At 40.4% G+C, this 24,240-nt stretch overlaps 2 protein-coding genes across 4 annotated transcripts in view; both read left to right on the forward strand.

Annotated features, from left to right (window-relative positions):
- Positions 1–15,974, forward strand: part of igsf9ba (immunoglobulin superfamily, member 9Ba) — a 61,571-nt gene extending 45,597 nt beyond the window's left edge. Inside the window, exons 14-21 of one of the 3 annotated variants that reach the window (XM_029446327.1) lie at positions 1,873–2,099; positions 2,626–2,710; positions 2,815–2,976; positions 3,352–3,397; positions 4,235–4,321; positions 5,041–6,663; positions 10,700–10,830; positions 11,371–15,974. In XM_029446327.1, coding sequence (XP_029302187.1) covers positions 1,873–2,099; positions 2,626–2,710; positions 2,815–2,976; positions 3,352–3,397; positions 4,235–4,321; positions 5,041–6,663; positions 10,700–10,830; positions 11,371–11,573 — 2,564 coding nt within the window. In that variant the 3' untranslated portion in view covers positions 11,574–15,974. Of the gene's footprint in view, positions 1–1,872; positions 2,100–2,625; positions 2,711–2,814; positions 2,977–3,351; positions 3,398–4,234; positions 4,322–5,040; positions 6,664–8,642; positions 8,686–10,699; positions 10,833–11,370 lie in introns of those variants that run through there. The other 2 variants (XM_029446329.1, XM_029446328.1) reach the window with 2 other exon arrangements.
- A 2,401-nt stretch (positions 15,975–18,375) lies between these two features.
- Positions 18,376–24,240, forward strand: part of LOC115017651 (rho GTPase-activating protein 32-like) — a 37,842-nt gene continuing 31,977 nt past the window's right edge. The window contains exon 1 of the mRNA XM_029446291.1: positions 18,376–18,738. The gene's annotated coding sequence lies outside the window, so the exon portion shown is untranslated. The remainder of the gene's footprint in view (positions 18,739–24,240) is intronic.

The following is a 24,240-nucleotide window of genomic DNA, read 5'->3' on the forward strand; positions in this document are numbered from 1 at the left end:
AAACAAGATTTTATCTGCCATTTAATGTACGTTCCTGAGATTTTTAAGAAAAGAGTGGGTGCACATTAAACATTTTATTTTAAAAAACCAGTGCACCCAGCACATAGCTGAGACAGGCTGATATTCATTAAATAGTAGATACTTAACAGATAATTGTCCCCGCAAACATATTGACTTGTCAAAGCAGGAGAGACAGGGGTGTAACTAATGACAGTAATGATGGCACTGTTCCATTTAGGTGAGCCAATAAGCCTGCATGCACAATACCAGAGTCATTATTAAGGTTATTAGTTCCACCTATGTTTGACAAATGACCATGTTTGCCGTGAGAAAGATTTATTAGTAAGTTGTTAGTCAGAATGTAGCCGCTGTAAACAGCTAGCTGTTTTTTATGTAAAAGAAAAAGGATTTACAAAGTTATTTGCTTCTTCTTTTTTCTTTCTTTTACATCTTGTGTGTTGTAATCCAGCTCATGCCTCAAGGGCATGCTGCCAATATTGAGTCTTAGTGTCCCATCGTCTGAAGTGAAACTGAATTAAAAGTGTATGGTATTTAAATTCAGTGTCTCAGCAAGAAAAAAAGTGCATTGCTGGTGTTTCCACCATACTGTGGAAAGGACAAAGAAGTGTTGAATAAAGACATACACAGATCAAGGCAAACCCAAAGTCCTCTGTGTGTGCATTGAGCCAGACTTTAAGAAAAACACAGCATCTATACATCAAACAGACCCATGTAATCTAGCTCTGCTAAGTTATCACATTTCCTTAAATATGAAAATCGGTGTCCTATTTGACTGAAAAACTAAATTCTAAAAAGTTTTTTTTCTCAAAGACTTGATGACAGTAATCTCCTCACAATACTGGCTTTGTTCTCTACAGTGTAAACCCAGATTCTGCTGCTCATTGCCAACAAACAATGTGTTGGAAAGCTTACCTTCATTCAGCAAAGGCTAAATGAGGCTTGCAAAGTTCTGACCTACTTCACACACTCTGGGAGCAGCCAATAGATAAATGGCAATAGACAATAGGATTTAGGGTTTACACTGTAGAGTATGTTTCCTGTACATATAGTGCCTCATTCTGTCATATAATGTTATGTTTATTTGTTGTTTTTTAAGTATGTACAGATCATGTTGGGTTTGTCAGGGGGGAAGATTTTGGTCGAACTGGTACATCATCTTCTTTGGGACCCATGTTTTGGTCCAAATCATGCATCATTAATGTAACACTGTTTAATACTGTATCTAAGAACAATGCACTGTATTATTGTTAATGGTTTGAGTGTCTGTCACTCATGGTACAAGTTTTGCATTAATTTTATTGTGCTTTCAATTCTGGACTTGAGAATGTTATAATTTTACTACAATATGATACAAAAGACCAACCAAATCATTGTTGTTACGCTCAGCCCTGTATGTAAAACCCATTGACCCCAGTCAGGTTTTAGTTAGCACTCAGTCAGCCAGTCCACCACTTTGGTTCATACTGAATTATCTCAACAATTATTGGATCGATTGGTGTGAAACTTTGTAGAAACATTCATGGTTCCCAGATGTTGAATTCTACCTGATGTCAGTTGTCCTCTGACTTTTCCTTCACTAATCCTGAAGTTGACATTTGTGGTTTTAAGTTAAATGTCTAGCTAACTATTGGATGGATAGCCACAACACTTGGTGCAGACATTCATGAATGCCTCAGGAGTAATTCAAATAATGTGGTTAGCATGCTGAAGTTAGCATTTAGCTCAAAGCACAACCTCACAGAGCTGTTCTTAGTCTTGTTGGTCATATTTTCATTTTCAGTGTATTTCACTGCAAAGGATCATTCAGGATTTCCTCTGTTAACTTTCATGTGCAACATTTGTGGTCCATAGGCTCTCCTCTGGGTACCCCAGAACCACTGGTGCTTCTTACTCCACCAAGGTGCCTCACAGCCAATCGCACGCAGCACGGTGTCCTCCTCACATGGCTTCCTCCAGCCAACCATTCCTCACCCATCGACAGATACATCATGGAGTTCCGCCTCGGGGAGAGGTGGGAGGTTCTGGATGACCTGATCCCATCCACTGAGACTGAGCTCATAGCCAGAGACCTTGTTCAGGTCAGTTACTTACACATACGGTCAATACAGAAACAAGGCTGTGGCACAGGAATAATAGTAATAATAATTAATTTGTTAATCATTTCCCCATTTCATGGTGCCAAGGATAATCTAAAAATAACTTTTTCAAAAAAAGTGATCATTCCTTTTCTATAAAGTCCATATTTTTTTGTATTTTAGAGGACATCAATATAAAGACTTATCATAAATGCATTTCTTATTTTTAGCTTTTCAGCACTGCATTTCAGTGCATTTTAATAACTATTCTATATGTAATGTACAAAGAGTTAGTTTGTAGTACTTAAATTACTTAAATAAGAATATGCCGACAAGACTGCTGCAAATCATAATGATGATCTTATGACATAAACAATAATAAATAGAAGAATTATCATAAATATCATTACATTGATCAGTTTTCAAAACACAGTCACAAAGGGATTTTTCAATGTGATCCAGTAAACTAAACACACAAATCTGTGTATCAGACGGTCATAAGAAGAGTGTGTCTGTCTCTCCCTCACAGGAGTCCTGGTATGAGTTTCGAGTGATGGGTGTCATGGATGACTTGATCAGTGAGAGCAGCAACGTAGTGGGAGTGTCGAGCACAGGTCAGTTTCTTTACAGACCAGTATTACAAACTACACGCATAGACACGGTACTAGAATACATTTCCACACACTTCTCCCTTTCACCCACTTGTTTGCCCCATCAGATCCCTTCCCCCCTGCGGAGTTGCCTGATGAGGGACTGGCGCGGCCGGTGGTGGCCGGTGTTGTGGCAACTATCTGTTTTCTGGCTGCGGCAGTACTGTTCAGCACTCTAGCAGCTTGCTTTGTCAATAAGCAACACCGTCGCAAACTGAAGCGTAAACCAGGTCGGTCGTCCCCTCTACTTAATAACGATGTAATAAATATAGTACATGTTTTACAATGGATGGATTACTTTATGGGCCTACCGGGGGGTGAATGTTCGTATTTCTTCTTAGAAAATCAATTAAATTACTACAAAGAGACGCAAAATGTCTACAAACAGATGCAAAACAAACAAAGAGACACAATACGATAAAAAATACCAGCATGTAAATGTCATCCTGAACAAATAGCTGCGTAGCTTGTGATTATGTAGAATTGTTGGAAGGCCTTATACGTGTGCTAGGGGCCCTTTATTTCATAATCCGTACATGTGTCTGACTCCTATTTGTGGTTTTCAACAGAGAAAAAGCTCAATTGTAATGTTTTTGTCCTCTCAGATCCTCCATTGTCGGTGACACACTTCAGGAAAAGCATTGAGTCACCGTAAGTAAAGCTGAACGCCAGAGCCCCTGCAGTCTGCCCGAAGAGGCTGCTACTGTCCATCTTTTCATGCGCCTTTTACAAAATGTCTCTCCCTATGAATGCTGTGACAAGGCATACGGTTATTTTGACAATAAATAAGTTAAGTTTAATTTGAAGCAGCTGGCAACTGGAAATACCTAATGTTTTTAGAGCCTTGTTAGCGGAGCTGATTATTACGCACAGCATGCTTACTCCTCGGCATTTAGGTAATACGTACAAACTGAATAAACATTAGCCCAGATGGATGATTTCTTTTTTAAAGTTTTTATTATGTCGCTTCTTGAAGGCTGTGGAAAACATGTACAGTAGCAGCCTCTAGCGGATCATGGGCATATTTAAGAAAGTTCAAAGCAGCCGAGTCAGCATTTTAAGCACATTACCCAGAGTGTCCAAGCTGCAGTATGTGTATTGATTTTTGATCCATCTGTATTCTTTAACCTCAAACGCTGTCTGCTTTCTGCATGATTCTAAGTGTTATAATGCTATTTCTTTGTTTAGCTGCACATTTAATGTACAGTATCTGCTACATGTGTGTATTTGTCTGTCTGTCTGTAAATCTTGTGTACATGTATGACTGCATTTCAATCTCAAAGAAAGCTCATTTGTGACAATAATCTGTGTAAATCTCATTCCAGAATGTTTGTTTGCTTGAGACTTTAGGTAAACCGTCAGCATCAGATACCTTGTTTATTTTTTATGAAATGGTCATGGCAGGTCAGGGAGTTCACAGTTAGTCCTTTCCTGCAAGTGGCATAGTCAGAGATGAACCAGGCCCATGTCGTTTGTCTCCCATCGCAGGCCTCCTCTCACCCCCTTGCCGGGGGTAGAGCCCTGTTGGGACGAGCCTGCCAGGAGCAGTTTCTTGCCCCCGCCCGCCAGCCCCCTGTGAGTGCCTGCCTGCACCAAAATACAGAGTGTGCTGCACTGCACTGGCTTGGCTGCATGGTTAATGCATTGCATAGAAATGATCAACTGACAATGAGTATTTGTTGTAGTGAAGCCTACCGCTGGCCTATTTGCATGCACAGACTTTCACGCACCATACAGGGGATAAATTGCATTAGCTCAGCTGCATGTACAGTACAGTTCAGTACTGTGTATATGCACTCTTTATACTGTATGTCCACCTGATGCATTCACTGACCCAGTGGTGACCATGCTGCTCCTGGTGTGGGCAAATGAGGCCTGGTTAGATGTCATCTGCTTTCCTCACATCACCATTTGGTGCAGCATATAGAAATTGGTCTCACGTCTGCTCAAGAAGATGTAGATTCAATAGATTTGTGATACGGTTGTCATGGTTGCGTCGTTGGTTCTCCTCTCATCCCGTCATTCTGGCTTGGTCCATTAGCTGTCAGGATGCTGCCGTCGCCATAAACTGGTCATTATCACAATGCGCTTCATTATGGCTGCCTTAATAGAGTGCTTTGGCTTTGTATTGTGTCATCTGTTTAGCTTAAGAATGAAACCACGATCATGCCTATTCATTTACAGCATCAGATATTTTACTTTTGTTTTAGGAAACTTTACGCACTTTCCCTTTGGGTTTCATCTGGTGTATGTTTAACTAAGCCAGTGCCTTGTGTCTGCATTTATTTTATCAGGTTATCATCGGGGAAGATAAGTCCGGAGAGCTCTCCTCCATCTCGGCCCCGCTCTCTTTCTTCAGATGGTTCCCATGGCCCAGGCCTGTACGTCAGGAAGCTGCCCAGCCCTCTGAGAGAACGAGACAAAGAGCTCTCCTTCTACAAGAAAACCAAGCGTGCCATAGCCAGCAAGAAATACAGTGTGTCCAAGTATGAGGCAGAGGTCACCACGCCTATTGAGCTGATAAGCCGCGGTCCTGATGGCCGCTTCATCATGGAGAGCCCACCGGCCCGCCGCATCCACGGCTTCCCCTTCGCAGAGGAGTCTGACATGTACCCTGAGTTCCGGCAGTCTGATGAGGAGAATGATTTTGACCCTGGGCCTCTGCCGCCTATCATGCCCACGCTGCGGCCCCAGCTCTCCCCAACGTCCTCCAGCCTGGACTCAACGCAGCCCCCCAACTACAGCCCCCGCCTACACAGGGCCATGGAAGGTATGAGCTTTGGCGAGGGCAGTGCACTTCACGCCTCAGGGCAGGCCCCAGCCTCCCGCTACAGGGGCTTTCCCCAGGGCCCATTCTATGGGTATTTAGGCAGCCGCATTGAATCAGGGATTCCACCACCATTCTACATGCCTGACATCAGCCCGCGTAGCTCTGCTCTGTCCTCCCCCCCAGGCACCGCTGAGGGGCCCTTTGGTTACCCCTCCATCCCCGAGGAGAGTAGCGAGATGGATCACCATCAGTACACTGCCTCTGGCCATTCTCTGTCTCACACACACAGCCCTCCTCCTCGCTCTCCTGAAAGCTGGCAGCCTCATGAGTTGCCCTTCCTGGGTCTAGAGGGTCCACGGTTCATATACCCGCCTCACCATCCCTTGCATCATTCCCAGGACCTCCCTGATCCACCCCCATACCCTCCTCACTCTCTCACCTCCGGTCGCCTGCACCTCTCTTCCCTAAAGGATCCAATAAGCCCTGGACTCCTGCAGCTGGAGGTCCCTGTGGCTCCCCCAGGCAGAGACAGGCCCCTGGGGCCTCCGGTTAGGCGTTTAGCTATGCAACAGGCCCAGAGTCTCGGCCAGCTCAGACACACGGCCCACGGTGTGGGTGTACCAGTGTTGCCTTACCCTGACCCGGCAGCCCGTGCAGGGAGCCCAAGCACAGGCCCCAGTAGTAGCCCTCATTCCTGGCTCAGCCCGAGGGCGGGGCGCCGGGCAGACCCCAGCCTACCCCCGCTAGTACTCCAGCCCTCCCGCCTCTCTCCACTCTCCCAAAGCCCCCTTAGCACCCAGCCGGGTTCCCCAGATATTCTAGTGCGGCCCCCTCCGCGCCCCAGCATCCTCCGCACCTCTCGGTCTCTGGAGATGCATGAAATCACCCTGCAGCCCTCGGCCACTGTCAGTTTCTCCCGGAGGTCTTCCCCGTCCGCCTCTCCCACTCAGAGCCAGGGCACAAGGCAACCCAGCCCCAGTTACCACGCCCACATGTCCTATGCCTCCACTGCAGCCAGTTACCCCTCCCAGTCCCCCTCTCCCCCTCTGGAGGGCAGGGATGTTTTCGGGCAGAGGCCATCCCAGAGAAGGACAGAGGAGGAGATGCTACCCTCAGAGCCCTCTCAGCTCCAGATATCAGCCTCAGGGTAGGTGATCCATTCCAGTAGAGAATAGTCACATATTTATTTAAAAGGGGAGACTTGTCTCCTCGTCTGCTCTCTATTCCAAATTTCCTCGGTATTTATCCACAGTTTTAATTTAATGTTTCCATTTAGGCATAATTATGATGCATATTGTACTCTAATATGCAGAAGGCATGTAATTGCATTTAGCACACATTGTATCAGTTCATAAAAATGACATTTACCTAAATAAATGGCATGTGAAAGCTCAATTTGATTTAAAGATAATGTAATAATGTCTTTATCATTTCATAGCGTTTAATTGATATCATAAAATATTCATCACAATGCAAATTGAAGTCAAAATAATGACTGCAGGAACATTTAGATGAAACACTAAGCTACAGGCTACACTAACCCTCAAGTTTACTGTTTTTAAAACTGTGAAATATTTTTCTGTCCCCCATTTGAACATTGAAACTTTGAACTGAAGTATTTTTAACAGCTGGATATAGTTTAAATTTGGTCAGATCAATTATTAGAAGACGTATGAAAGTAAATCTTAATGTGTGAATCACTAGCAAAAGTTTTGTTCATGCTCAACTTTAACAATTAACTGTACCTTTTCTTTACATTTACATACTATTTATTACACTATATTACATACAAAGAAAAAGGTACCACTTTCTGACAATCCACTTTTTATTAAGAATGTTTAAGCTGCATCTAATGGCTTTATTAATGGTTAATAAGCTGTTTACTAATTCTTTATAGAGCGTTTAAAACCCATTAATAAGAGCAACTTTTGGTGTGCTAGGTTATTAAAAATATCTATAGCTGTTAGTTCATTAATGAAGCCTTTAACAGTTGACAAACCATCAGGTCTGAGTTAGAAATCATCTGCACAATATTTGTAGACGTTAATAAGTCATTAATAGAGGGTTTTGACAGTACTATGAGTTTGCAGTTGTAAATGATAATAAGTTATCGGTGGCGGAGGAAGTACTCAAATCTTTTACTTAAGTCAAATTAGCACCGAGTAGAAATACAACATTTTTTTTTCAAATTCTGCATTTAATATGTACTAAAAATACAAATACTCCAAATAGTGTATGCTATTGAATTGTAATTATTTGTGCAGTTATGTGTTTATCACTGGTGGGTCTAATTTCCATTACTTATACCGCTGGGTATCTTGTAAATTTACCCCTGGAGATCTTTAGAGAGTCTTAAATCCTAATCTTTATTAATACATCATCATTTATTTGTTGATCATATTTCACATTATTAATCTCAATCGGCAGAGTACTACCTAAAATTATCAATGTAGTCAATACAGTGGAGTAGAAATTGTTTTAAATACTCTTAAATAAAAAATTCCTCAGTATTGTACTTAAGTATAGTACTTGTGTAAATGTTGTAAAAGTACTTGTTACTTTCTTCCAATGGCTGATAAATATTAAGATTAAGATTAAAAATCAATCTGATGAATTCAAGAGCTAAAAAACAAATCAAGTGTCCTGCTGTGTCCTGGTGTAAAAGCCTGTTATAAAGCATTAAGTGATTTTTTTTTAAACCATTACTAAAGCCTTTAAAAAGAGTCTTTAGAAATTGGTACCTACTGTATAAGGATAAAAATTCTGAGTTTAAGCCAGTTTTTCATGAAGGAATACTATCAAATCCCAAAAGTCTAATAGATCAGTGCCCCTATACACAGATTAACAGTCAGACATTACCCTCAAGGTTGTATGCTTTACAATATATAAAAACATAGCTAAGACTCATATACTTTTATGCCCCACAGCCATTTCTTTACTGCACACATTCCTGCGCCCCCTCACACCCACCTCACACCCCTAGACGCTACAGTCATACAGTAGCTAAAGCCATGAAGCAGAGACTTGCTCCTGCACCATCACTGGCCTTTAAGGGAAGGTAGCTTATAGGGCTGCTGCTTTATAGAGGGTAAGGGTCTTATGTGATTTGTTTTTGATTGATCTCAGCTATCTGGGCAGCGTTGTGACCCGGTCCCCTACGACGCAATAGGTAAGGGTCGGACCCATGTCTGAGAGGGGAGGGGTCAGCAGGGGGAGGGCTCTAATCACTCTCTCCTTTAAAGGGGAATCGCTTTGGGTTGTGCCTCTGTGCTGGATTCAAGTGAAGTACAACTAATGGTAATAATGACTGCAGGACACATTTGTCAATACACTTCCCAGGCGCAGTAAGCCTGCTGTGGCATAGGCTGCAGTAATTAGGCTTGTGAGCAAGCACGAGGAGCGGTTTTGGACTGTGGAGAAGCATTTTTGTCTTTGGATTGTATTTTGAATACAGACATGTTTCCCTGCAACCAAAAAAAAAAAAAAGCCTTGAATCAATAGAGGACGCACATGAATGATAGACTGGAGTATTCCCCTTTAAAGTTTTGTTCCATGTGCAAAATGCCATGCATGCATTCTCTAAACTTCTCTCTACGACCAAACAAATAACAACAATTCTCAAACTAAATTCTTTGTCACATTTGTTGTCCTAAGTGCTTTCGTTTTTCTGTCATGTGACTGTTTTTTAATGGCCATTTCCTCTTCCTGTCATGTGACTTGTTCTTTAACAGCCATTTCCTCTTCCTGCCATCTCCTCCCGTCAGCATGGTGAAGCCTCTGTACGCAGTGTTCATGTTTATGAAAGTGTGCTGTACAGTGTTCATGTCTATAGAAATGTACTATATTTAACACACTGTGGCCTCTGCACACAGTTTATGTGATAATGGTAATGTTCTCTATCTGTCCAGGACTGTTTCAAACATTTGTCTCCCCCTCTCTGCTAATGGCTCTCAATCTCTCTCTCCACAGTGACAAATGATGGACAAGCATCTCTAAAGCTTTGTGTTCCCCATGCCTTTTGAAACAATACATGTTTGGCACAACAACTTGACTTAATGAAACATTAAGTCAAGTTTTGAAGCTGTTTGTATTCAGTTCTTTGAAAGGCAAAGACATTTAGCCAACAGTGAGACTCTGAACTTAAAAGTTAAGAGTTTGTGAGGTTAATTACATTTCATTTTATTGCATCTTTCTATGAGAGATGGACAACAAAACCAGAGTATTCGGTATGAGGTAAAACGGCATACTATGACCGAGAAGCTACTTCAACTTGATGTGATTATTGAACATTGATTCTTTTTCATTTAACTTAGCATGTATCACTCATTAAATGAAAATAGTTCTTCAGGGTTCAAAAAGAGCCGTTTATTTCCTGTTTTAAAACACACCTGCACACATACTTCATATTAACCCACTTTGCAAACCTTTAGAAATGCTCATGCATCTACTGTACATAAAAAATATAGGTATTGGGAGATACTAAAAAAGAGAATCATTGTTAGGGGAACAGTAATTTTACAGTTCCAGAAATTATTTTCATTTTATGAGTTTTATACAAGGAGACCAATATATTGCCCGCATTTCTGAAGCAGTCACTTTTTAAAGACCCAAACCTGAATGAGCACAGCAATTGCAATTATCGTCTAAACAGGAAATGTGTTTGTTTCCATTTTCATAAATGTTGCAGAAAAAGACTACAGAATAAAACTACAGAAAAAGACTACAAAATGTCCTTGATTTTAAATTCCAATCATGGGCCCTGAAATTATACCTTTTGGAACAGTATTAAGAATAATGTACTCTATTGCATTACTATAATCCCTATAAATCCTGGACTGGGTCTTTAATGTAATGATTGTTTCAGAAGAAATTTAATAGCCAATAAATTCACCAAATCCACCTTATGTCAACTACTCTTTCTTTCTTTCTCTCACTCTCTCTTTTCTTTCCCTCCTGCTTTCTTTGAGTCTAACTTTTATCATCCATCATTGCAGATAGAAAGTGGAAATTCATCATCTTAGTGAAAGGGCTCTCAGTAGAAACACAAGAGCTCATCAGATCATACGATTCTGGAAATAGCAATGCAAAGTGCCATTCTGTCTTTTCACATGTGAGACGGGACCGAACACGCCAGTTAGATTAATGCAGAGCGACGTGTGCTGTGCTGTCTCTCTTCTTCTCAGGGAACCTCTAGGTGCGTCTAGTGATCCTGCCGGGTCTGAGAGCTTACCAGCACTGCTTCACCACTGTATCACTAAAGCCAAGGGAGTGGCTGCCAACAACAATAACAACACAACCTCCGTAAGGAGATCAGGTTCGTCTGACGATTAGAGAAAGATTAATCTTAACCCTCTGAGGTAGTTAAAGGGCGTTCTTTGCTCTCGTCACATTTTACTCACTGTGTACATTCTTACAACCTCTACATACAACCTCTCTTTCCCTCTCTGCTCTGTGTAAACAGTTCAGTCAAAGTTTCACTGACTTTTTGTAATGTAAGCCGAGTCCTTCATGGTTTCACAGAATTTGGTGCATTTACAGGATGTAGTTAGTGCAAACAGTTTATTTTTGCAAAACCTCAAATGAGAATTAAGACATTTTAAAGAAATATCACAATTTTTAACTTTGATGTGTTCCCTTTTCCTGATCACGCATACCATATTAAACCATCGAGAAAGTTTAATATCCAACGATAATTTCTGCCTTTACCGTTTCTGACTAAGGTAAATGGTGTAATTATGGTCGATTTGTTTAAAGCAAAAAATAAATTCAAACCCCGCCGGCGGTTTTGGAGTTCAGAGAGTTAAAATATGAGGGTGGTGTGTTACTCCTGTGCTTCTCTCTGCCTCCCTTTCAGGTGCGTGTCCCTCTCAGACCCAGCAGCAATCTCAGACACCCAAAGAGGGAGAGGATCTCCACAGAAAGATGAAAAGGCAAAACAAGAAGAACCCCTATGTGTATTTGACCTCCTTCCTGCACCGCAGGCAGTCTGAGGAGGACCAGACAAGCATACTGGCCAGTGCAGACTCCGAGGGCCCAAATTATGGGACTCTACGCTGACCCGTGTGTCCACCAAGCCATTGGACTCAACTACACTGACCTCCCCGCAAAATGAACCCACCTCAGCCCTCCCTGCTCCACCCCGGTCTCTAGCTAATACATTTCTTATAATCTCTAAAAGTTCATCGGTGTTTGGGGAGCGGGAAACATCCAGCTGAATACTCCGTGGGTTGGAAATTTAATTTGAAAAAACAATGGCTTCTCTGAGTTGTCACCACTACTTGTCTCTGAGGAATTTCACTTGAAAATGCTCCGAAAAATATATAATGTATATAAATAGTAAAAACAAGGGAATTAAGCTTCCTCCTACAGTAATAAAAATGTGTTGGTTGAGTATGTCACAACACGTTAAAGATTTTTCACTCACTGGTCATTGAGGGGTCCATATCTTTAGGTTTTTCAGTGATACAGTGTACTGTGAAGACTGGTGCGTCCTCGGACATGAGTCTACCTTTCCTACAATACAAATAGTGTCAGTATTTAAACACAGGGTTCTTACCACAAAATATACCTCAGAGTAAACGCAGAGTTGCTGTAATTCTTGGGGTATACTGTACGTACTTGACCTTTTTACATATGAAATGTATGGATTAAAAGGTTTATATCACACGCCGCACTCATTCAAACGGATAATATGGCCTAACTTTATCTAATTTACAAGCTTTTTACTATCAGTAATAGCTGGAATCTTGTGTTTTTTTTTCATTTATGATCAAATGCCAACCATTAGAGGACTGTCTTAATTGTAGTGCTTGGTGCTTCAGTGTGTTTACACTTATCATTAGAGCACCGCATTAAGATAGAGATCATAGCCTTCATGAGAACTCTCAAAATAATTTGGGACTTACTCGGTCAACAGAGGTTGGACTTGTAGGGTTAGAAGAACAGGGTGGTGAATTGTGAAGTGTACTGTAGTATGTATTTAATTATTAAGGAATCATTTGTGGAACGTGGCACGTCTCGAGGTGCCTTTTTTTGCCTTTTCTCTTGTTTTTTCTAACATAAACTGCCTTTTCCTTCGCCTTCTCATATTTGTCTGTTCGGGGGTGACTCCAATATTATGTGTTTTTACTTTCTCTGCCAAGGACACGTGAGAGAAAATGCTACAGAGGATGCATAACTCTTGCTTTTTTTGTTTTTTACATTTATAATTTTAATGGGTACCTGCTTCGACTGTGTACATCCAAGTAATACGACAGAACCAGAGAACCCATACAAATAATAACAAATTAGATTAAAGGACGGCAAATAAATCCAATAAATCTAACTTCAGTGTAAAAGTACAGAAGCATTGAGTTTTCATGCTGAAAGAACAAACCAGTGGAGTAAAGATGTTAATGTTTAACAACAGCTGTTAGAGAAGAATGTTATTCATAAAGCTATTAACAAGCAATGAGAAATATTCAAACAATGGCCACCCTGACTGTTTATCTTTAACAACTGTATATTACTTGCTAGCTACTTCTCTGTATGTTTGTTAGTTTTTCGACACTAACCGATAATGAATGTATGTTTTGCTGTACAGGAAATGAATGTCCCGATGTCATAGTACATTGAATGACCCATTACGTTGTTTATAGTGCGGCTGCGATTGGTGCGATGACCAGTTGACACTTTAAGTCCAAATTGTTTAACTTCTCTGTGTTATTCCTGTTTGCGATAATAACTAACGGGCCCCACATAAGTTCTGAGCCATGCTCCCTTTCTTCTGATGGCTACAAAAACTTCCTTTTACTGCAAATGCTAGTTCAATCACTCAAAGACATATCAGATATATTTCCATCTGCTACAAACAAATCAGAGGTTTGAGTATCCACGTGAATGAATCGACTCAATGTCTGCTTATTGAAATCTCTTTTGACAAGTGAGAGAGTGATGATTGCCTGAAAGTGAGCGTCAAAGTGCATATTCTACTTTAACAAATTGGTTTCATGTAAGATACGAGTAAAAAAACAAATCTATATTTGTAATGTACTGTACATGGTATGTATTGTGTTTGTAAAGAAGAATCAAACCATGTTTTACAGGAAGACGTTCTTGTATGAGGATGTATGAAAAGACGGGAAGAAATTAGAAGAATAAATTAGATTATATATAAAGTATTTGCTTACAGTACGGCTTTAAGTGGATAATGTTTCTAAAACATTTTAAGGTGCCTCATTTGTCATACTTTAGCAGACATTATTTTATCTGAGAAGAAAAGAAACCTTAATGTTAGTACCGTACGATGTATTATTGCCATAGCCCGCTGGCTGCACAAGTTAAGTAGTATTTTCTCTGATGTATAGTATGTGAATGCCCTTTGGAAAAAGCTTTAGAAGCAGAAGTGTGTTTCCCTCTATAATATTCCTGGAACAAAGTAATACTAGTAGATTCACTCCAGATCTTTCGCCTTCAGGTGTCCAAAGCAAATAAACTGAAGGAAACTTTTTACTAAGAGCCACAGACATGCTCTCATCATGTACAATATGTGCTGTGGAGGAAATTGTGTTTACATTAGTTTGATAAAGAAAAGTGTGTTAGGGCATAGTTGCTTTGAACATTACGACTTGGTGCTATGTTTAACTTTGTGGTGCTGTAGAATAGAGGTCTAAAGATTTTTCTTTTCTGTTTCCACAAGCAACTCTTTCGGCCCTGTGTGTTCGAGCAACTAAACTAGCTCCAGTAGACACTATAGGTCATTATCATAACAGTATCATGGTGTGATGACAGTGATAGACAAATACTGGAAAAATAGTAGTATAACCTCGAATAATAGAGACTTGTGACATTCAAATGAACTCAAGATGACCTGTTTTCTATAGTGTGTTTGCAATGTCTGTCTGTGCTTCCAAGGTACCCTCTCTAAAGTATATTTGTGATGATATTGGCAATATTAACCCAGCCTAAAAGGAGAAGCATAACCTGGCTTAGATTAGTACACAACCACAGGACACATGGGAGGGAATCTGAGAGCATTGTCAGGTCGCAAGGGGATCTTTTCTACACACTTCCTGTAGGTCTGCCATCTTTGGTTAACAGCACTGTTTTTCAAGCACACTATCTGCAGGGGCGTAACCGTCTCACGTCATCTCACCTCTTCTCTGACGGTAGAATTCTTACTAGTACTGTACAGTATGGCCACGAGTAGTCATCAGACCACATTTGTATTTATTGCTGATTCTCCTGGTAGAAAGGTATTGGGAAAGCTCATAAATCCTCTCCGTGGGTTTAAAACGAATGGATGTTGTCTTCCGGGCTTTTTTTTGCATATTCAACAGAAACATGTACAGCGTTTAAGAGGGCTGCTTTGGACGTACTGTTAGCTCAATTTTTTTTTTTTTTTTTTTTCTGCTTACAGCTTTTAGTGCATCACTGGTAGGATGATGCTTAGAACCGATTTGATTTTTTATTGTATTAATCTTGCATGTAGAGACAATACAAAAAAACGCCTATTTAGCAATCATTCATGGAAATCCAAGCTGGTTGTTATTGGACGGAAAATAGAAATATTTAGTATTTTCTATATTCTCTGTTTTTTCATGTGTACCAGCACTGAGAAACTAGAATGTATTATTATCGTAGGCTACAATAAGCACTACATCGTTGACTGTTTTAGCTAATGCTCATACTCAAGCAAACCAAGTAGTGCTTAAAAAGGAAGAAAATTGACTACATTTCATTTCATTTTCATCCACTGAACTCTGTCCTGTTCATCACATGTTTACATTCTGTATTCTATGTTGTTTATTGTTTTTTTTGTGTACATAATTCGTCTCCATAATGGTCTTTAAGTTGTATTCAACACTGTTCATATGTAAATATTTCAAAGCAAACACATTTTCTTTTTTACTTTTCTCTGTTTTAAAATGATAACCTGATGTTTCTCTTTTTTTTGTTTTTAGACTTGTCTTTCTGTTCTGTCACTACATCAGGTATTACGCTTCACTTAACTTTCTGTGAGCAATTAACTCATACTGTATGGTGCTGTACCAAAGCCTTATGTATCATATTTGTATTACTTTATCTCTTGTTTGCCACTGCTGTCCAGTGAACTCTGTATTGTCTGAGATCATGTCTTACTCACTCTTCATGTTCAACTGCCATGGATCTCATTTCTTTTTTGAGTAAACAGAAACCTGAACGAACTATGATGTAAAAACTCTGGCCTGTAACCAACTGGCCTGGATATGTAGTGACAGTCGCCATCGAAAGCCTTTGTAAAGAAAATGCACAGGCTCGCTCCTGGTGGCTCATCGTGACGTAGACATGGGCCTAGCACATGATCTATGCTCTATATATGGCATGTCTATGAGAATATGAAAACAGTGTTGTATTCATGTCACCATATCATTTCAAATGCTTAGTCCCATACGAAATTTTCCTCTCAAATTTTTGTATTTTGATATAATAAAAAAATCAAAAGAGGTTTTATTTTTTCTTGTGGTTTTGTTTACCCAGACTGGAGCCACTCTGATCAGATCTGGGTAGAAGGTGTAGTTCACATGCTGGACACAGGGTGTAGGTGTTGGCCAGAGAGTGGGGCAGATAGTGTGGGAATAGGAGCGTCTTAATCAGGCCAATGTTTTGAGTTTTTTAATTCTAGGACAATCTAGCAGCAGCTCATGAGTTAAAGTGCCACGTTTTATATTTAGTTTTTTCTCAGGAATAACAATTATCCTTTGAATGTATTCTAAAATGTGACAAATGCAATTTAATTAATTTAAAAAACAAATGGTTCAAATCAGATCAAAGTCTGTGTTTAAATGTATGTTGTTCAATGATTAATATTTTTGACCCCAGCTCTGCCGTCTCCACCCAAACGTTAAAGAATGAATTGTGTGGCGGAACAAGGAAAACAAATAACTTGAAAGAGGACGAGGTCTGTCAGAATGACCTTTGTGCTTTTGTTCAAATTCCCCTTGGCAGGCACACAAACAAATGAGCAGCCATCTGCATACACCTGAGGAGGGACTTAATCCACTGGTCAAACACACTCACCTTTAGATCTGCACATTCTTTTGAAAATAAAGTTTAATTGTTTTGTATTTTTTACAGGCTTTATATTAAATGTTTTTAAGTAAAAATAGTCGTTCCTATAAGTGACTTTAGCTTGGGCTGCAACTCGACAACGATTACTCTCATGATCAAATCATTTGTCCCTTTTTGATGAATCAGTTAATTGTTTGGTCTTTTTCCCAGAAACAAAGCCTATTTAAATAATAGTCTATTGAGAACTATGCTTATGCTTTCTTGCCACTACTGTAGTTGTTATGAGAAGATTGATTCACTTTTGCAACTGGTACATATAAGGCTACTACCAGCAGCTGGTTAACAGACTGGAAACAGCTGGCCTGGCTCTGTCTAAAGGTAAACTCACAAATAAACACACTATATCTTGTTTGTTTAATCCGCACATAAACCTGCGTGTGAAGACAACAAGTTGAGGTTTAACCAGAAAAGAACGAGGGTTATGTGCCGCACTACTTTTCAGTCAGGAGCAATAACTTCCTGGAGATTTGTCGTCACTGTGAGGTTGCTAGGCAGCTGGGACCTGAGCTGAGAAGTGACTGTAACCTAGTTTTTTTTATGGTTTCTGAGCGGGGTAAACCAGGTCTTACGGTTTTCCCCAATTGTTTACACACTAACACTAATACTTGCGACACACTGAACATAACAAACCAATTCTGCTGAAATACAAGCACATGTCCTGCTTTACACTCAGATTACAATTCTAAACCACACTTTATAAACAATTGTATACATTTGGCCCAATCTTCATGTAAACAATGTTTCTGCCATTCAAATAGTTAAACTTAAATGTCCTCCTTTCCACTCTGGCCGCCTTGTAGGCAAACAGATGTTGCACAATGTGTGAGCTCTTTTGTTTTGGAGTAATATATGTCAAAATAGGAGAGAGAGGCATAGCGAGAGGAGAGCGAGGAAGAGGAACACCAAGGAGAGAAATAATCCCTGATAAAATTTAAGCCACTTTGGTTGACTAACAATGAGGGTGGCTGGGCCTAGAGTACAAACAACAAACAACAATATTTTACAACAGAATATTGCACATACATCGTAATGTAACAATGAACAAGTCCCCTTCATACTGTACTAGTGTTTTACATTGAGCACATCAGTGTTCAATTAGTTCTTAGAAACATCTATTCATATGATAGTGCGCGTGTGTCATTAAACACAAAACACCATTTTAGACATAACATTGTTTTGAATCAAGAGAGGGAAATCACGTGTAAGTTTGAAAATGCAGTGGTGGAAGAAGTAGCCCACTTACATCACAGAATACAAGTACCTCAATATTGTCAGCCTAAAGTAGTTCTACTTAGTTACTCTCCACCACTGCCAACATGTTGAACTATTGCTTCAAGAAGCTGCAACCAATGATGTTTGGCATTCGCTTGATAAATGGCATATACGATTACAGTACATGATTGCCCAAATAGTTTGAGATTTATTATCTGCCACTAACGTATTCACTTTTAGATTAAAGGGCCCCACAAATTGCAATACAGGCTCTTGCAGGAATCATAAAAGTGTCCCAGTGCTCCCCCAGCAAAAAGAGGAATAGTTGTATTTCACATTGTCTCCTTCAGTGGACAGGCACAATAAGATGATAAATTAGGATGAAGTGATTTGCACACCAGGTTTTACTCCTCTCACTGTTACCACCCCACCTACACTAGATGGTTATATAATTCTGTACCAAGCATTACCTAACACCGCACACTTTGCCAGATGGGGCTCCTCGGGCTGGTGGATATTTTCAAACAGGGCGGACGGGTGGGGGCTTCATGCATATTCTCTCACGCCTGCCTTATAGTCAGGTCCTTGACATTGAAAAGGTCTGGGAACCCCTGGAGCTAAAGCATCCAAAGCGCAGGCACGAGATCAGTTGTGCGCGCTCCCGGTGGCGAGTGCAGATTCACAGCAGCCAGCCAGCCAGTAGCGGCTCCCCGGAATCACTCCCACACTGCCTCAGCGATGTCGCACCCGAGCACAGCTTTTATCCTAAAAAACATCTACCTCCGATGATCCGCTGTAAACCCGCGTGTGTGTCCGACATAAGCGTTTCTGCAGTGCGATGCTAACAACATGTTTCCTCGTCGAGAAGCTCACTGTGAAGCATAGAGGAGGCAGCAGACTGGAGCAACGTGCACAGTTACAGGTAGGCTGTTTAAACAGGGATTGCCACTAACTACCACGTACTGTACAGACATTACTAGACTGCTGTCACTGCCCTGAACGTCTCATCTTAATGCCTGATCTTTAATCGATCAGCCAATCAACATTAGTGTGTGTGTGTGTGTGTGTGTGTGTGTGTGTGTGTGTGTGTGTATGTGTGTGTGTGTGTGTGTGTGTGTGAGCATGAAGCCAACCGGTGATCTGTCATGCCCAACAGGTCAGAGTACACTACTGGTTAAACTTTTCTGGCTGGAGCCTACATTGTGAGGCCTGTGTCATACACTTGTGTGTGTTGTGGACAAAATAATAGGCACGAGTTAGGTAAGTTATGTACAACGTTTCACGTTTCTGCCATTTTATAGACCAAATGATTTGACGATTAATCGAGGAAATAATCATCAGATTAATCAATAAAGGAGCCTGAATATCTTTTGGTTTTGGACTGTTGGTTGGACCAAACAAAGCCTTACTTTGTGCTTTAGGAAATAGATATTCTGTCATTGTTTTGAATACATTATCCATCAATGAGTCATGAAATGAAACCACAGAGGAATTGATTTAGAAAATTGTCATTTGTAACTTGCACCCTAACAACATATTGTGAAGCCTTTACCCACATTGAACAAAACGTGTTTGTGTGTTGAGGACAACATAATATGTACATGTTAGGTATTTCATATTGAGCTGAAATGTTTTGCAGTGTTATTTGTTGACATAATCTTGGGCTTTAGGATATTATGGTCATTTTTTCATTATTTCTGACTGTTTACAGACTAAGTGACAAGACAATAATACATTTTAAAGAAGATAATGGTGCCTGCCTGTAACTACAATGTGCAGTACTTGTATGTGTGTAGGAGTGCGTAGGGATAAAATAATAGCTATGTTTCGTAGTTTATTACATAATGCAGTACAATACTACAACACAATCATGGTCTCAAAATGCATCACCACAGTTGAGAGAGTTGAACATGAGCTTTACAAAGGTAGTAATTGTTGCAGGGATGGTGTATTGGATTGCATTAGATCAGGCAGGTGACTGTGATCTTGTAACACTGTGTGGGAGTTTCTGTGTCACCCAATATTGCGTTCGTGAGCCAGCAGCATAGTGGCATGGCTCTATCCTCCAGAATATTTGTCTCACCCAGTAAAATGTCCCTCTTAATCTTTATTTTTACTGTCATTTGTCTGTTTTAGAGGAAGTATATGATTGCTGTAAACAGAAAGGCCTGTTCTTCACTGTAAGGCTTAGGGGACAGATCGGCTTGTCGATTAAATATTTGGGTCTTTGTTAACTACAAGTTAATCGCCCTGCTGTTCACCCCGCTTTCTACCCGTTATCTGTGATGGTTGCAGGACAAAGATTGAGCCGTGACAACGACTCAGTGTGAGATGAAATAAAGTTAATCCCACCCTGGTAGATTTCAAGCAGATTATAGGATCATATGACCCCCAACCTCCTCCTCCCTCAAAAAGTGAGAAGAGTAACAAAGCTCCAGTAAAGAAGTGGTTTATTTATAATATGCTCTGCATTGGGGCCTTCATGAGACAGGAGCAGCACCTCGGGTGTCTGAATCTTGCATCATTGTATGAGCAACGATGTCATTGCCTCAGGCAGATTGTGGTGGTGACGACGATGATGATGATGATGATGATGATGATGATGTGTCAAAGCTTGTGGTCAAAGGTTCCTCTCAGGCTTCATTTTCCCTCCTCGTGCTAATTTATCCTCAGTCTGGATGGAGCTTCAAGTCACGATGGACGGGAGAGAGGTTACCATGGTAACCGTGAGCCTTTCTCCACTGCGCCTCTCTCCACTGCACCTCTCTCGCTTGTGTTGACTGCATTCCTCAGCTCAGAATAAGAGCATGAAACCAACTTTACACGGGCCTGTCACATCTTTGGAGGGAGACGTACCGTGTTTTTTATCTGCATCAAAATCAAGACATGAGGATACAGTTAAAGCTGCCGTTGTCATTTTTTATTTATATCAACAATTGATCACTTGACTACGTGTAATTGAAAGGGAATGCTCATTGTGAGACTTATCATTCGACTTTGCAGTTCCCCTCAGCTGTTGAAGCTTTATAGCGTCTTTCGGCTCATTGTTTTGGTTTTCCAGCTCACAACTTTACTGTTCACCCCTCACAGCTCTCATCTGCATTGTCACCTTATCAGCTAAAAAGCGTATAAACCTACAGTACGCTACCTTCCCAACACCAAACAGCAGACCGACAAAGTAAGCAACGAGCTGGTGAACATAGCGGAGTATTTTGCATTAGACATTTTCTAAGAAGTGTTTACAGATTGTTTCCCAAGTGGCCAAAAAATGACTTAAACCTGTAATAACTGATATTGTTTGACCACTTTAGCATCAATAGACTTCAATTCACAAGTTTGGGTTTCAAATAAGGTTAAACACTTCAACGTACAGCTATTTTTTGCCTGTCGCTCATACTTAAGGTTGCAACTAAATTCCTAATCTTTCCATTTACGTACTGGCATTTGCAGCTGCTCTATAAAAAAAGACAATGGAGATGATGGCAAAGCAGCCTTATTATTACTCACATCTTTATCTACCACAATACCTGCTCTAATTACCCAGCTATTATGACAATGTTACTTTGTTCGGCGTTTTAATTACAGCACATCTTAAACAACATTGACATTACTTAATCACCTGTAGAGGTTCATAAATACTGCCTACAGCAATATCCATATTTGAGTTATATTAACATCAGTTATATTTAATTGTGTTTGGGTTAAGTCTGTTGTCAAACCCTCATACAAAAAAGGTGAACTGGGAGTTCCTCCTTCTCCTCGGCCTTACTTCCTCCCTCCTCTCATTTGTGAAGAAAAAAGCTGTGACTCACTTTGACGCATCTGCTGTGTGTTTGCAGCTTCAGATATGTAGGCAGCCGTTCTTCATGTCAACGCACTTGCTGATACCAGTTTCATAAACAGTGTGCAAGATTGTGTAGGCTGCCCTATTTTTCTTGATAAACGCCATGTAGGCCATCAGATACCAGGGCAACATCCTTCTGTGCTGCTCCAGTCTCCTGACATCAGAACAACGTCTCTCCCTTTTAAGTGTGAGAGGTAGATGAATAGTTTTGCTTCATGCTTTTTGATGTGACTGATAGAGATAGAGGATTTCTACCTTACAGTTGAGTGGATTTACAGTTGATTCCACAACTTCTAAGAGAGACTTTGTGTCTCCTGGTTTGACATTGTTCTATTTTTCTCGCCTATGATTCAGCACAAAGTGTCTATGCTGTATGTGCTACCCATTTTTCTCTGCCACGGACAATGACACATACAGCGCGAGATCACCTCTTGAAATGACCTTTTTATTTTTTATTTATCTTGTCTTTATATAGCTCAATCCATTTGGGGCATTTTCAAAATAGTCTACTTTTCATGTGTTGTGGTGCTTGCTATAAGAACACTTGTTCATAAAAAGCATTTCAGATGAAAACAAAAGCCCCATGGCTCCTTTTACCAGGCAGGCAGGCAGCTTTTAAAGCACGCAGCTAGCCAGCCTCCTCAAAGTGAAGTACAACATGTTCCTTCACTTGAAAAGATGTCTGATGTGGTACAATCAGCAAGGTCAGGTTTTTGTTATCATAGATGCATGCAACCGCTAGGAATCTCTGCCCTCCTTTAGCACCACATAGCCAAAGTATTTTAACCGAGATAAAGATAATCACCATCTCTGTATGTCTGAGCAGCACAGCTTTGTTTTTGTGTTATCCACTATTCATAGCACATGTACTCCTAATGCTTCCAGTTGTGCATAATTCGGTCACACACTGCTCATTCATATGACCTGTCAAACACTCCCCCCCCAACCAAGTGCCCCTTACTGTATGAAACAGCGCTCAATGTAACACTTCTCAACAATAAATTAGTTGCTTCTCTGTGTAGTATGTTGGCTCTCCTCCTCTCTTATGGTTACTATTGGAGAGGAGATAAAGCATGAGATGTGGATAGAGTAGAGACCCATCTGGCCTGTGTTCCTGCCTGTTCACATTCTGCTGAGTCAGGAGGTTTTGTGGAAGTCAGTCAACAGCAACTCAGTGAGGCTACGAGCCAGAGAGGCTGGTGGGAAACTGCAACTACAGCAGCGGTCGTGAATCTACTTGTTAGTCCAAACATTTTTATGTTGATTAGCAGACCTGCTTAGGGAAGAGTTAAAACTGTTAATTGGAAGACTTTTTCAAAAAATTTAAATGATATGGCATGACTTCTGAGGTGTGAGGAGAGGTTTGTTTTTTTTGCCCACATGCCCCGAAGTTGTTGTTTACTGCTAAGCACCCTCATACGTTATGGGAAGATTGCAGAGGAATATTGGGAAGAGTCTAGTTTCGTTTCATCAGGACATTCCTTCACTTTGTTTACTCAACATAACGACAGTTGCAGTAAAAATGGAGTCTGGCAAAGAGTGAGGGTGATAGGGGATGTCCCAATCTTCTCATGGATTCAAGGCAATGTAGAAATATATTCCTAAAAATAGAACGGGGGGGGGGGGGCAATATCAGGATTATTTTGTTAGTGTAGTCCCTTGACTGGAATATGTTGTGCCAGTTAGTTTGCAGCGACATGAATTAACATTTTGTTCCCTGCATTCTCGTGACTTTTAAAATGAAACGATGAATGATGAAAATTGCAAAATAATAACTACACCAGTGTTTCCCCTAGGTTTACTGCTTGGGGGGAGGGTGCTGACCATGTGACGGGGGGGGGGGGTCATTTTTTACTTTCAGGAAAAAATACAGAATAATTAAAATGCTTATAAACTTTGCGTAAGAAACGTGAATTCTTCCTTCCTGAACGTCTGAAATTTGCTGGAGTATTTATTCATTAATTTCACTTCGTCCTCTCCATTTCTCTCTCCGTCTCTCACTCACTGAGGAGGATGAGCAGCTCTCTTCTGTGTCACGTGCATGCCAGGAAACAAAATATGGTGTAGCTGTATTGTTGCCCGGGTGGAAACATTAGACTTTTTTAGAGTCGTAGGGCTTATACACCCTGTACGCTGCCAGAAACAGGTTGTGATGAGAAAAAAGGTTGGCACCCTGTCCAGGGTGCAATCTACCCAAACTGAGATTGGGCTGGAGCCAATCCCTGGATAAATAATCACAGATAATGTGTAGAGGATGGATGGATACATACATGAGCACCATGTGAGCACCATATAAACCCAAAGTCTTATTATTATCTAACTTATAACCAGTTGGGTTAACTATTAATTAATTAATTAATTAATAATAATAATAATAATAATAATAATAATAATAATAATAATAATAATAATAATAATAATAATAATAATAATAATTTGGGAGAAAGCCATGCTTGAGGAGTGGTTAACAACATATGTACATCAATGTTTTTTTGTTTTACATTATGGGGATTGATTTTCATACTTTCATAGGACATATACTATACATATATAGGCTGGTAAAAATAAGCAGAAGAAATA

The sequence above is a fragment of the Cottoperca gobio genome, chromosome 13 (genome assembly GCF_900634415.1).
Source record: "Cottoperca gobio chromosome 13, fCotGob3.1, whole genome shotgun sequence".
In the NCBI taxonomy this organism is placed as follows: domain Eukaryota; kingdom Metazoa; phylum Chordata; class Actinopteri; order Perciformes; family Bovichtidae; genus Cottoperca; species Cottoperca gobio.